We start from the raw sequence: 14,338 nt of genomic DNA, 5'->3' as shown, positions 1-14,338 counted from the left end.
AAATGTAAAATAAATAATCAAGTAAAATAAAAAATATAACAAAATACGTTTGAATTAAAAAAAAAAAACCATTTAAAAAATAATAAATACATAAAAATAAAATAAAGCATTGATTAAAAATAAATTAATTAAATAATTAATTAAAAATTTAAATAAACAAATACAATTAAAAATAACAAATAATAATACATTTGAATAGAAAATAAAAAAAAAAAATACATTTAAAAAAACAAATAAAAAATTAAATAAATAAAGTATTAATTAAAAATAAATAAATTAATTAATTAATTAATTAATTTAAAATTTAAAACAAATAATCAAGTAAAATTAAAAATAAAAAAATAATTAAAAAATAAATAAAGTATTAATTCAAAATAAATAAATTAATTAATAAATTAATAAAAATTCAAAATAAACAAACAAGTAAAATAAAAAATAATAATACATTTAAAATAAAAATAAAAAAAGTGACAGATTTTTGAAATACTTCAATTTTTCTCAGTTCACCTGTTCGTGGATGTATGACAGACCGTCCAGGATCTCCCTGAAAAGCCTCCAAAGGCGACTGATGTCCTGATACAAGCCCTGATCGATTGTGTCTCTTAAAGTGCTTTTTTCACAGTATTCCATCTGAGCAAACAGAAAAGGACAATTAAACACAATTCAGCTGCTCCGCAGCCTCATACTGATCATCAGCGTTCATGACGCACCTGTATGTACAGGTAATGCGCTATCAGGAGCGGCTTCTCCGAGTCGGAGCTGTCCAGCGTATCTGCTGCTTTCCTGCTGCTGGGCTCTTCCTGCGGAGAAACACATCAAGACAAGACTCACAATCCAATAGAATCCCATACTGATGTGATTTAGAAACTAAATCTAATAATAATGGTTACATTAGTCAAATTTCGCAAAAAGCTTATGGACGTAATTATAATATCAGTCAGACATTGAAGTGAGTTGCTGTTTTTGTCTCTTCTGAGTAAGAGTCATTCACTTGTTTGCCAGTGAAACACAGACACATTTGGATCAGATTTATTCATGTTTTTGGTTTTAAAGATGTTTTCTTTGGATTGTTTCACTACTCAAAAGAGAAAATAGGAAAACAGAACTGTATTAATCTGTGTTTCACATACAAAAACAAACCTCTAAACCGCTCTTTTCTTTATTCAAAGTTGATCTAGACAAACACATGGAAACATCTACAGTTCTGTCATCCTATGTGTCCTCTATAACATAAATGTATTACTTTTTTTGTTAACCTGGCAACACATCCCTTACTCAAAAAAAAAAAACACATGGTTGCTATAGTTAATCCATGGTAACAACAAATTAACTATGGTTTTGCTACCACGTTAACCATAGTTTAACTATGGTATTTCTATTAAACTATTATTATTATTCTAGAGGTTAAACAAAAACCATGGTTACTACATCTTTACTATAGTTAATTTTCTTAAGGGAACTGTACTTTCTTCTTCTTTGTTTTGTTTTTATAACTGTATTGCCTTTTTGATTTTTTCTACTGTTTAATAAGAAAAAAATAAGAAAAAAAATTTGCGAACCCGCCCTGAAGTCCAAATGATTCGCAGACCCGCACCGAACTCGAGAACTGAATCAAATGATTCGCGAACCCGCACCAAACTCCCGAAACTGAATCAAATGATTCGCGAACCTGCACAGAACTGCCGATCTGAACTAAACGATTCGCCAACCCGCACCGAACTCGCGAATTGAATCAAATGATTCGCGAACCCGCACCGAACTTCCGAACTGAATCAAATGATTCGCGAACCCGCACCAAACTCCCGAAACTGAATCAAATGATTCACGAACCTACACAGAACTGCCGATCTGAACTAAACGATTCGCCAACCCGCACCGAACTCGCGAACTGAATCAAATGATTCGCGAACCCGCACCAAAATGCCGATCTGAACTAAACGATTCGCGAACCCGCACCGAACTGCCGATCTGAACTAAACGATTCGCGAACCCGCACCGAACTCCCGAACTGAATCAAATGATTCGCGAACCCGCACCGAACTCTCGAACTGAATCAAATGATTCGCGAACCCGCACTGAACTCGCGAACTGAATCAAACGATTCGCGAATCCGCACCGAACTCCCGATCTGAATCAAACGATTCGCAAACCCGCACCGAACTCCCGAACTGAATCAAATGATTCGTGAAACCCCACCGAACTTCCGAACTGAATCAAATGACTCACGAACCCCACTGAACTCCCGATTTGAATCAAATGATTCACGAACCCCCGCCGAACCAAATGAAATGATTCGCGATCCACGATCTGAAGTCCCGATCTGAAACAAATGATTCACCATACGCGATCCGATTGGAGCGCTTCGAAACAGTGAATCATTTTGCACGCAATGGTTCAATTGATTCAGAGTTTTGAAACGCTTCACATGCTTTCGCACATCATTATACATGCTTTTTAAAATCATTAGGAGCGATGTCGAAATTCGAAAATGAACGACACTTTTAATTTGATCAGCTTTTTGCTAGTGAATCGGATGAACTGAACGATCGAAGTCACAAGTTTGAATCAACTGGAGCGGTTCCAGCGTAAACGACTCACTCAATTGAATCGGTTCATCTGTTCAACCGCTTTTCTCGTCTTCAGTCATGTTTACACGACACTGTCAGCACTACTACTGGTTTATCTCGCTAGTTTGATGACATTAACTGAATAAGCAAAACAAGTCTGATGTTTACAAATGAAATATCCATATTTCCAACACAAATCTACGGAGCCCCTTAAGGGACATGGTGGTGAAAAAAATCAGAGTGAGTGAAAAAAAATTCAGGGTGGGAGGAAAAATATTTTTCAGATTTTTTTGCGTTCTCTCGCAAAACATTTGCGTTCCCTCGCAAAACTTTGCGTTCCCTCGCAAAACTTTTGCGTTCTCTCGCAAAACTTTGCGTTCCTCGCAAAACGTTTTTGCGTTCCCTCGCAAAAACTTTGCGTTCCTCGCAAAACTTTTTTGCGTTCCCTCGCAAAACTTTTGCGTTCTCTCGCAAAACTTTGCGTTCCCTCGCAAAACTTTTTTGCGTTCCCTCGCAAAACTTTGCGTTCCCTCGCAAAACTTTTTTGCGTTCCCTCGCAAAACTTTGCGTTCCCTCGCAAAACCAGTTGAGTTCGGACAAACACTATCTGTTTACTTTACAGCTTGTAGTGGTTCCTACATTGCACGTTCGCAATTGAGCGACTCATAGAGTTTGATTCTGAACTTGGACTCAAGTAGGCTATTATATAAATACATCAAGGCACGATTTTGGGACATTCTAAAATGTAAAACACTGTAGGACCAAGTTCAGTACACACCTTATATACCAGAATAGCTCAGTATATAAACGTAACCCGCTAAATTGCACGTTAAGCGTATCCCCCAGAAAGAAAAATTAACGGGATAATAGAGTATAAAAGGCCGAACTCGGTATAGAGTTTGTTATACATTTTAAATGTAAGAAAGCAGGTAAGCCCCGAATATGAACAGAAAGCTCTCCAATGTACCTTAGCTTAATATAAGAAGACAATGATATAAAAAGCCAACATTTTATGTTTTATTAAAAATAGGCAATTAATGAAGTAATCCATTAAACTAGTGGTTCTCAAACGTTCCAGTAGGTGGCGGCATGTCACTGTCTTAATGAGCAAGGCGTCCCGTCATTCATTCATTCATTCAATAACTAAGCAAATGGTTGTAGTTATGAATGGGTTATTAATCACGGACTCTCCGAATGGTTCAAAGCTGCAGATTAATTCAGAAACGAAACACCGCTGTTGCTTGGAGACACGCCAGTTCTGTTGCGGATTTCGTTGGAACTATTATTATTTCGTTAAATATAACAAACATCATGTGTTTAAAATGTAGGCTACATTTAAAATGTCACTTAATATTACCCTTTTTGTTGAACTGCTATAAAATAAATGTTGCATTTGCAGTCGTTTGGATATTGCATTCTCCTATTTTAAACATGAAAAACAATAACTCGCACAGGGTATTTTTCTGTATGGAAGACAGTTTTTATATTATATATATATATATATATATATATATATATATATATATATATATTTTTTTTTTTTTTTCAGTTTTTATATATCAGCTATTTGATCGCGCCGGCGCCTCGCAGCCTGTTCATTATTTAAATAATACACAGAATCACCCAAACAGATACAAAGTTACACTAGTCAGTTTAAATAGTCTGTATTAGTCTGTGTCGTACAGCGTGAGCACCGGTCCAATCCACTGCGGCACATTTTTGTTCACTATGATTTTTTCATGTCGATATTGGAACGTACAAAGCCCGGTTAATTTAATGGTTTAGCTGCAAATACATTGTGAATATGGAAACATTTGGATTTGTGCTGAAGGAGAGCCATACGTGAGCCCATACTTTCAGTTTCGCTTTAAATTATTTATTTTAGTTTATTTATAGCTATAAGCTTATACCTATTATTATATACTGCATTATATTATATGTATTCATTAAAAATGAATAAGTTATAGTTTTTTGGTTTTAGTTTTTGGTCTGTTCTGAATACGGTTAAATTTAAAGGATTTGCTGTGAAGTGCAGGGAACTAATGGCCTAGGCTATGTGTGTTTATAATGTTGGTATTATAACACGCTGTAGGCCTGCTGGTAGTATTATTTCTGAATAAAATGGGACTAACAGGCTACGTGACTTGTTTGTTTTATTTTTCCTTTCAAAAACTTATAATGTTTTTTTAAACAAGCAGCAAACAAATTAACCATGGTTACTATACTTAAACCACTGTAACTACAAATACCGTCTTAATTCGTCCATTAGCTTCCATTAAGCGTTTTCTGTATCCTAAAGGTTTTCTGTGGGAAGAAAAGCAAGTTGCATTTATGACTGCTTTATTGAGAGTAATGCTATTAATATTAAAATTTTTATTAGTATGAATAGCATTTATTAATACCGAATTGGGCCTCCGCTGTCACTGTTTTATTACATTAATCCACATTAAGCGTTTTAGGATTTTCCCAAATCGTGCCTTAAACTATAAGCAATTAAATGACTGTATTTCTATAATAGGCCACTTGAGTTCAAGTTCAGTATAAAACTTATATGAACCGCTCCGTTGTGAACATACTGAGCTGAGTAAACAGGAAGTGTTTGTCCGAACCCAACCGGTTTTGCGAGAGAACGCAAAAGTTTTGCGAGAGAACGCAAAAGTTTTGCGAGGGAACGCAAAAAACTTTGCGAGAGAATTTTTGAGAGAGAACGCAAAAGTTTTGCGAGAGAACGCAAAGTTTTGCGAGGGAACATAAAAAAAAAAAATCTGAAAAATATTTTTCCTCCCACCCTGAATTTTTTTTTCACTCACTCTGATTTTTTTCACCACCATGTCCCTTAAGGGGTTCCGTACAAATCTGCTCCATATTGAGGTGTGGTAACCGGTTTACTGCTAACTAGTGAAACACTCCATTAATATGACGAGCTGCAGCTCAAAATACATGTTAGATGGAAACATTTAGTAATAAATATTTGAGAAATGATTGTTGTATGTGATTGTATTAGTCTGTTATGGCATCGTGTGGAAGAACTGATTTTTATTTACTATCCAAATGCATGAGATTATAAATGATAGACATTTTTTCAGTAAATTTTCAGCAGAAGGGTCCGACCTGCAGCAAACTGTCTCTGCTGGCGTCGCCGTTGTCAAAGATGATGTCGCTCTCCGAGTCGCTGTCGGGAGGTCTGTGTGGAAACAGAAGCAGGTCAGAAACGCAAACATTCATCATCGTTATACACACAGTCTCAGCAGAATCTCACAGGAAGGAAGGACAGAACACATCCTGTTCTTCATCATCCTCCTCATCGTCGGTGGAGTCTGCAGCGCTGCATTTGGCGCTGGACGATCTCTCCAGCGAGGTGCTCCACTCCACGGAGCTGGCGAGCGCCGGCGGCGGCGCGTCGTCCTCGACGTTGTCCATCAGACCCAGTTCGTTACGGCGCGCCGGGGCCGCGGGTCGCTGCGGTCGCTCGGGGGTGCTGAACGCCTCGGAGCTGTCGCTGGTTAAGACTCCGGTGGCCGGCGTCTCGTGCCGCTCGATCCAGGCGTTGTAATAACGCACGATGTTCTCGTGGTTGAGTCGCGACAGCAGCGTCACCTCGCCTTTGATCCGCCGGAACTGTTTGCTGGCCGGGTTCACCTGGATCCGCTTCACCGCGTAATAACAACCGTCCAACTTATTCTGGACCTGAACGAGGAGGAAAGACAAATAAGCACATTTACAAACCAACTTACACATATCTTAGATATTTTCTACCAAAATAAAACAGTTGAAAGAACAAACTAAGACTAAATATCAGCATTGCCATTGTGCTATTGTGCCATTAAACTAAATACTACATTATAAACATAATAAATTATATTATAAATGATTATGAAATACATATTTTTACTTATTAATATATAATAATATTTTCATTATATGATACAGACTTACAATAATTGTGTTTATTTTCCATGCAGATACATAACTGTATCATACATTTTATTATAAATTATTATTTTTTCCTTATTATAATAATAGAATAATACTTCTCAAGATTTATATCAAAGTTAAATAAGTAATTAAAAAAATAGAAACTTTACATATAAACTATAAATTTTATATATATATATATATATATATATATACACACACACTACCGTTCAAAAGTTTGGGGTCAGTAAGACTTGTAATAGTCTTGAAAGAAGTCTCTTATGCTCATCAAGGCTGCATTTATTTGATTAAAAATATAGGAAAAAAACAGTAATATTGCAAAATGTTTTTACAATATAAAATAATGTTTTTTATTTTAACATACTTTAAAATAGAATTTATTCCTGTGATGAAAAGCTGAATTTTTATCAGCTGTTACTCCAGTCTTAAATGTCACATGATCCTTCAGAAATCATTCTAATATGCGGATTTATTATTAGAATGATCAATGTTGGATAATATCAACAGTTGTGCTGCCAAATATTTTTTGGAACCTGTAATTTTTTTTTTCAGGATTCTTTCATGAATAACAAGTTTAAAAAGTACAGTGTTTATTCAAAATATAAATATTTTATAACAATGTAAATTATTTATTATTAACTTTTAATAAACTTTTAATTATTAACTTAATACATCCTTGGTGAATAAAAGTATTAATTTCTTAAAAAAAAAAAAAAGAAAAAGAAAAAAAGAAACAATAAAAATGTACTGACCCCAAACTTTTGAACGGTAGTGTGTGTATATATATATATATATATAATTTTTTTTTTTTTTTTTACTTCATAGGAAAATACTAAGTAATATAATACTTCTAATAATAATGAGTTCAAAATAAATGTTTATTTTCTATATAGATTATGAAATACATATTTTTACTTAATATATAATACATAAAAAATAATAATAATATTTTCATTATATGATAAAGATTTATAATTGTTTTTATTTTCCATGCAGATTTATAACTGTATCATACATTTTATTTTAAATTATTATTATTATTATTTTCCTTAATATAATAACATATAACAATACTTTTCAAGTTTTATGATGTCAAAGTTTTAATCTCAATTAAAAGAGATTAAAAAAAAATCTCAATCATTTTACAATATTTTTTAAGGAAACAAAATTATGATTTTATTACTAAATAATTTTTTACTTAATAAGAAAATAAAAAGTAAAATAATACTTAGAATAACAAGCAGTCCAAAATATTTTTTTTCTATATGGATTATGAAATAAATATTTTTACTTAATAATATATAATATAATACATATAATATAATAATAATAATAATATTTCATTATATGATACAGATTTATAATATTTTTTCATTTTCCATGCAGATACATAACTTTATCATACATTTTATTAAACATTTTCCCCTTAATATAATACTATGTAACAATACTTTAAGATTTATATCAAAGTTTTAAATAATTACTACATTATAAATTATATTATCAGATTTTTTTACTTAAAATAAGAAAATACAAAGTAATATAATACTTATAATAATAAGCATATGTAAGCATTTTCCATGTAAATACATATCTGTATCATACATTTTATTATAAATTATTATTAATGTTTTTATTTAATATAACAATATATAATACAATAATCAAAAATATCAAAGTTTAAAATAATTAAAAAATATTTTTTATTATTTTAGATGGAAACTAAATTCTAAATTATATTAAAAAAAATTCCTAACAAGAAAATCCAAACTAATATACTATAATACTTCTAATAAGAAGCATCATATGTTAAAAATACTGCAGTTCAAAATATTTTTTATTTTCCATGTAGATTATAAAATACATATTTTTTCATAATATATAATACATATAATAATAATAATAGTTTCATTATATGATAACGACTTATAATAATTGTTTTTATTTTCCATGCAGATACATAACTGTATCATGCATTTAATTATAAATTATTATTCTTTTTTTAATTTAAAATAATATAACAATACTTCAAGATTAATAATATTAAAGTTTAAAATAATTTTTATTTAAATGGAAACTAATTTATAAATTATATTAAATTATTTTTACTTAAGAAAATACAAAGTAATATAATACTATTACTACTACTACTACTAATAAACATCATATGTTAAAAATATTGCAGTTCAAAATATTTTTTTATTTTCTATGTAGATGTATAACAAAATTATACTATTATATCTTCCATTTTTACTTGATATAATTAATTATTATCATAATAATAATTAGCATTACAGTTTAGGGATTTATGAGATTACATATATAATAATAATATTAGTAATAATAATAATAAGCTTTTTTATGTTACACTATTGAAGTTCAAAATTAGTTTTACGTTTGGTGCAGATGCATAACAAAATTATAAATTACATAAATATACATTTTTGTAACTTTATTTTTTTCTGACCTTTATAACAGCACCGAAAGCTCCTTTGCCGAGCAGCTGCAGCTCTGAGAACTCGTTGTAGTAGCGCGAGAACTGCTTCTGCACCTCCGTACTGAAGGGGGCGCTGAGGAGGTGACTGTGCGGGACGACCGTGGAGGCGAAATCAAGGCCTGTGTCTGAGGAGCAACACGTGAAGGGCTCATTACAGAGACGTGTAATGTGTCATGTAAACTCATCGTGTGTTTGTGTGCGTGTTTCACCTTCTGGACTGGACTCCTGACTCGGAGCGACGCTCTTGGGCGACGGAGGACGCAGGAACGAATGATCCAGGAGCTGATGAGCGTGCCAGCGATCAGAGTCATTCAGACACACACACCTGCACAAACACACACACACAATAAATACAGCTACAACCATCATATTACAGAAAAAACACAGATCGTTCATACACAGCAGAGCATTTGTATCTAAAAAAACCTTGTTTTTAGTTAATAATTAAGGTAAAATTAAAATAAATAAAATAAAAATTAATATAGAACATTTACTAAAAGAGAGAAAATACAATGTCATATTCATTAATCAACATCAGAAAATTGTGAACTTGTGAAAATAAAAATAAAAATTAAAATTAAAATTAAATTAATTAATTATAAATTATTGGGTTTCCCAATAACTTTTATAACTATATCATCATGTAGAATGTAAATAAATAATTAAAATAAAAACAAGTAAAAATAAAAACACTTTCTAAAATATAAAAAATAAGAATGTTAAATTAAATACTGAAATATTTTAAAAATGAATTGAAAAAAAAATCTTAATTACAATAAATAAATAATTTAAAAATAAAAGAAGCAAAATAAAACAATAAAAATAATGTTTAAAAATGAATGCAACTATATAAAAGTCAAATTACAATGAATAAATAATTTTAAAATAAAAAAAATGAAAATAAAACAAAATGAATGTCTAAAAATGAATACAATTATGAAAATGTCAAATTATAATGAATAAATAATTAAAAAAATAACAGAATCAAAATAAAACAATAAAAATTAGTGTCTAAAAAAAGAACACAATTATATAAAAAAAATACAAATTATAATGACTGAATAATTTTTAAATAAAGAATCAAAGTAAAACACTATAATTATAAAAAACATAAGAATTTAATATTAACTAAACCGTTAAAAATTAAATCTAAATTAAATCATTTTTAAAAGTGAACAAAAATAAAAACGTAAGGTTAAAACGAATAAATAATTTTGAAAAGAATCGACATAAGACACTCGATTAATTAAATAATTCAAAAAGTAATTTCTGAAAAGAAAATTAATTAAATAATAAAAATCTAACAATCAAAAGATCAAAATAGAGCACCTACTACAATTATTATATATCACTAAAGTTACTAAAAACAATGCATTAGTAATTAAATAATTAAAAATAAAAAATAGAAACAAAATTTCTAATAATGATTAAAATAATACATTCTAAATTATAATTAATACATAACATTAAAATCAAAGAATCAAAACAGAACACCCACTAAAATGAGTAAAAACATATTAAAATATTCATAAGAATCCAATATTAATCAATAAAAAATAAAAATGAAACCATTTCTAAAATGAATAAAATAAAAGAAAGTTAAACTTGAATTAATAAATTACTTTAAAATAACTCAATAACTAATAACCTTAAAATAACTAAAATAAGTTAACCGTTTGATAGTTCACTATCCAAACTTAAATTGCTATAATTCATTAACCAATACATTTTGTAATGATTTTGAGGTACCATTTCCATGGTAATGCAATGTCCAATTTAAAAAAAAAAAATTTTCTCAGCATGAATTTAGAGTTTTTAAGCTTTTAATTAATATATCATTTATGATGATTAGTAAAACATGATTTTTTAGTGACAAAGGTGCACTCTTGTCATAAATTAATCTATTACTGTTCCTATTTAGGAATCTATAGTATATAGTTTGTCATGATTAGATTAGGATTTATTTCACACTCACTTGTCGAGGAAGTCGTGCAGGTCCGTGGGCAGATTCGACGGGAGCGTTACGGGATATTCCTTGACCTCCCGACCCTGAGCGAGCGCCAGCAGCAGCAGCCCTAAACTCCAGACGTCTCCCTTCTTCCCGAAGCGCGTGGGCAGCGCGTCCTCGCTGAAGCGCACGTGACCCTGCTCGAAGATGTCCTCCTTACAGACGTCGGCCAGACGCTTGGCCAGACTGTAGTCTGCGAGCCTCACGTCGCCCTGAGAGTCCAGCAGCACGCAGGACGGGTTCAGCTGCTTGTGCACGACCGAGTTAGCATGCAGATAGTCGAGGACACTCACTAGTTGGACGGCGTGACGCCGCAGCTGATCGACGGGCACCGGAGCGCCGCCGGACAGGACCCGTGCCAGACTGGAGCCGGGAACGTGTTCGGCCAGCAGATCCACCACCAGACAGTCGTCCCGCTCCGTGCAGCTCAGCGCCTGGTAGTGAACCAGATGAGGGTGACTGAGCTTCAGCAGAGAGTTCAGCTCACTCTCCACACCATGGATCTGAAAGCAAATTATAAAAAAAATAACTACATTTACATATAAATATATATCTGGAATCTGAGGGTGCAAAAAAAAATCTAAATATTGAGAAAATCACCTTTAAAGTTGTCCAAATGAAGTTCTTAGCAATGCATATTACTAATCAGAAATTAAGTTTTAATATATTTACGGTAGCAAATTTACTAAATATCTTCATGGAACATGATCTTTACCTAAAAATGGATCATTTTGACCCATACACTGTATTTTTGGCTATTTCTACAAATATACCCGTGCTACTTACGACTGGTTTTGTGGTCCAGGGTCACATTTATTGCTATATCAGCAAAACTCTAAACTGCTAAACTCATAGTAGAAATTAAAATAATTATAAACCTTAAAAAAAAAAATCCATTATAAAAATGATGTAAATATAAATATATAAAAAAATTATATATATTAAAAATATAGCAATTATAAGAAAAAATATCAATCCATGAAAAATGTCCATGAATATTTCTGAATAAAATCCAGTGAAATATGCCTTATTGTCAGACATTTTTATCCATTCACCAATTGTGCCTATGTATTAATATCTTTATAAAACTAAAATATTATAATCAATATATTAAAAATTACAATGCTTATTACAATAAAAAAAACAATACTTTTATAGTTTTTTACAATAAAAAACAATACCTTCCCTACAACATTAAAATATAGTAAATATGATTTTTTTTTGTTTTCATTTAATATTATTAATAATAAAATAATTAATATAATATATAAATATAAAATATTTATAAAATATAAAATAAATATTTTTTATAATATAAAAATAACAATAAATAAATAAAAAACAATTTTTATTTAAAAACTGTAATTATTAATTTTTAAAAAGGCTTTTAAAGAATGTCCATGAATTATTTTCTGAACAAAACTATTGCCAAGGGCTGGGAGATATGGCAAAAAATTAAAATCTTGATTTTTCAGAATGTTTTTTTTATGATTTTTAATTAGTCAACTTAAAAATGTAACTACAACATGATTCAAGTAACTTTTTTTTTATTAACCCTTTAGTTAAAGAAACTTCTATTCCAAGTGCACCAAACATGAAGTTGTCAACATGATATAAATGTGATTTGTAAACAAATCACTTGTTAAATATCTTTGCAGAAAAGATGCATGAACTACAACTACATCTTGTACAAACTCGCCTTATACATATTATATGTTAAGAAATAACTACATAAAAAATGCTACATAAAAACATAAAAAATTGAAAAAAAAAAAAAAAAAAAAAAAAAAAAAAAAAAAAAAAACTCCATGCATTTATCAACTGGGCCTATGTTTGAATTTCTTTATAAAACTACAATTTTATATCAGATATTTAAAAATCATCCATGATTTGTTGACTTCTCTACCTGTTTTTTGCATTTCTCTATTTTCTCTTTCTCCTGACTGGTGAAGAACTTTCCGACTGACAACATAAGAATGTAAAATTAAATTAAAAAAATAAATTAATTAATTAATTAAAAAGAAATCATTTCTAAAAAGTAAATAAAAAAATGAAAAATTTAAAACTACAAATGAATAAATAATTTAAAAAATGAAATAAAAAAACTAAAATGATTAAAAACATGACAATGTAATTTTTATTACATAATTAAAAAAAAAAAAACTAAAGTAAGCAATTTATAAAAATAAATAAAATAATAAAAATGTAAAATTACAATGTATTCAAAATAATGATTCTTTCAAAATAAAACAAAAATAAAAGAATTATAAAAAAAATCTAAAAATGTAATGTTAATTAAATTTGAATAAATAAAATCAGAAAAAAAAAAAAAAAAAAAAAAAAATCGCCCAGCCCTGCTATTGCCTAATATCATTTAATGCAGGATAATCCAATAAAATCTGCTTTACAGTCAACAGGTGATTTCATGCATTTATCAACTGTGCCTGTGTTTGAATGTTTTTATAAAACTATTATTTTATATCAGATATTTAAAAATCAACCATGATTTGTTGACTTCTCTACCTGTTTTTTGCATTTCTCTATTTTCTCTTTCTCCTGAGTGGTGAAGAACTTTCCAACTGACTTCCAGCGAAGGATCCACTCGTAGACCACGGCGAAATCTCCAGAGGTGGAATTGAAAGCGTAATACACACTGCGGCCCAGACGCTCGCTCTCACCTGAGACACAGAAAGATATAACAAACTACATCCGCATCCAGCAGGAAATCTTAAAAAGTGTAGAGAAACTACTTCAGGGTTTTCCAATCTGGGCTAATAATTAATGAAATCATAAAAAATGTACATAAATAATTTTACACATTAATTTAAACATAACAACATAAGAATGTAACATTAAATTTAAAAAAATAATTAAATTAAATACATTGAAAATAAATAATTTCTAAAAAAGTAAACTACTATGAAAAAATTATTTAAAAAAAAATGAAATAAAATAAAACTAAAATTACTTAAAAAAAAAAAAAATGAGAATGTAATTTTTATCAAATAATTTAAAAAACATCAATATTAAGCAATTTCTAAAAATGAATAAAATAATAAAAAAAGTAAAATTACAATAAATTTAATATAAAAATTTAGATTCTTTTAAAACCAAACTAAAATACACAAAATATATAAGAATTATAAAAAATAATAATAATAAAAATACAAGAATGTAATGTTAATGTAAAAAAAAAAAAAATCAAATAAAAATGAAAAATTAAATAAAATAAAATAAATATATTATTTTAAAATAAAACTAATAAAAATATTTTTTACTTGCATGTCATGTGACCATTGACAAACATCATAGAAAACTGTCAAATGCTGA

At 29.8% G+C, this 14,338-nt stretch overlaps 1 protein-coding gene across 2 annotated transcripts in view; it reads right to left on the bottom strand.

Annotated features, from left to right (window-relative positions):
* Window positions 1-14,338, bottom strand: part of eif2ak4 (eukaryotic translation initiation factor 2 alpha kinase 4) — a 66,223-nt gene that overhangs the window by 41,194 nt on the left and 10,691 nt on the right. For both annotated transcript variants that reach the window (XM_051132597.1, XM_051132598.1), the window contains exons 8-15: window positions 13,532-13,686; window positions 10,976-11,511; window positions 9,210-9,325; window positions 8,971-9,125; window positions 5,827-6,254; window positions 5,679-5,751; window positions 711-800; window positions 508-630 (exon numbers count right to left, since the gene is read on the bottom strand). In XM_051132597.1, the coding sequence (XP_050988554.1) occupies window positions 508-630; window positions 711-800; window positions 5,679-5,751; window positions 5,827-6,254; window positions 8,971-9,125; window positions 9,210-9,325; window positions 10,976-11,511; window positions 13,532-13,686 (1,676 nt within the window). The remainder of the gene's footprint in view (window positions 1-507; window positions 631-710; window positions 801-5,678; window positions 5,752-5,826; window positions 6,255-8,970; window positions 9,126-9,209; window positions 9,326-10,975; window positions 11,512-13,531; window positions 13,687-14,338) is intronic.

Source organism: Labeo rohita, chromosome 17 (assembly GCF_022985175.1).
Source record: "Labeo rohita strain BAU-BD-2019 chromosome 17, IGBB_LRoh.1.0, whole genome shotgun sequence".
In the NCBI taxonomy this organism is placed as follows: Eukaryota; Metazoa; Chordata; class Actinopteri; order Cypriniformes; family Cyprinidae; genus Labeo; species Labeo rohita.
The sequence above is the reverse complement of the archived record's forward strand: the minus strand, read 5'-3'. Positions and strand labels throughout refer to the sequence as shown.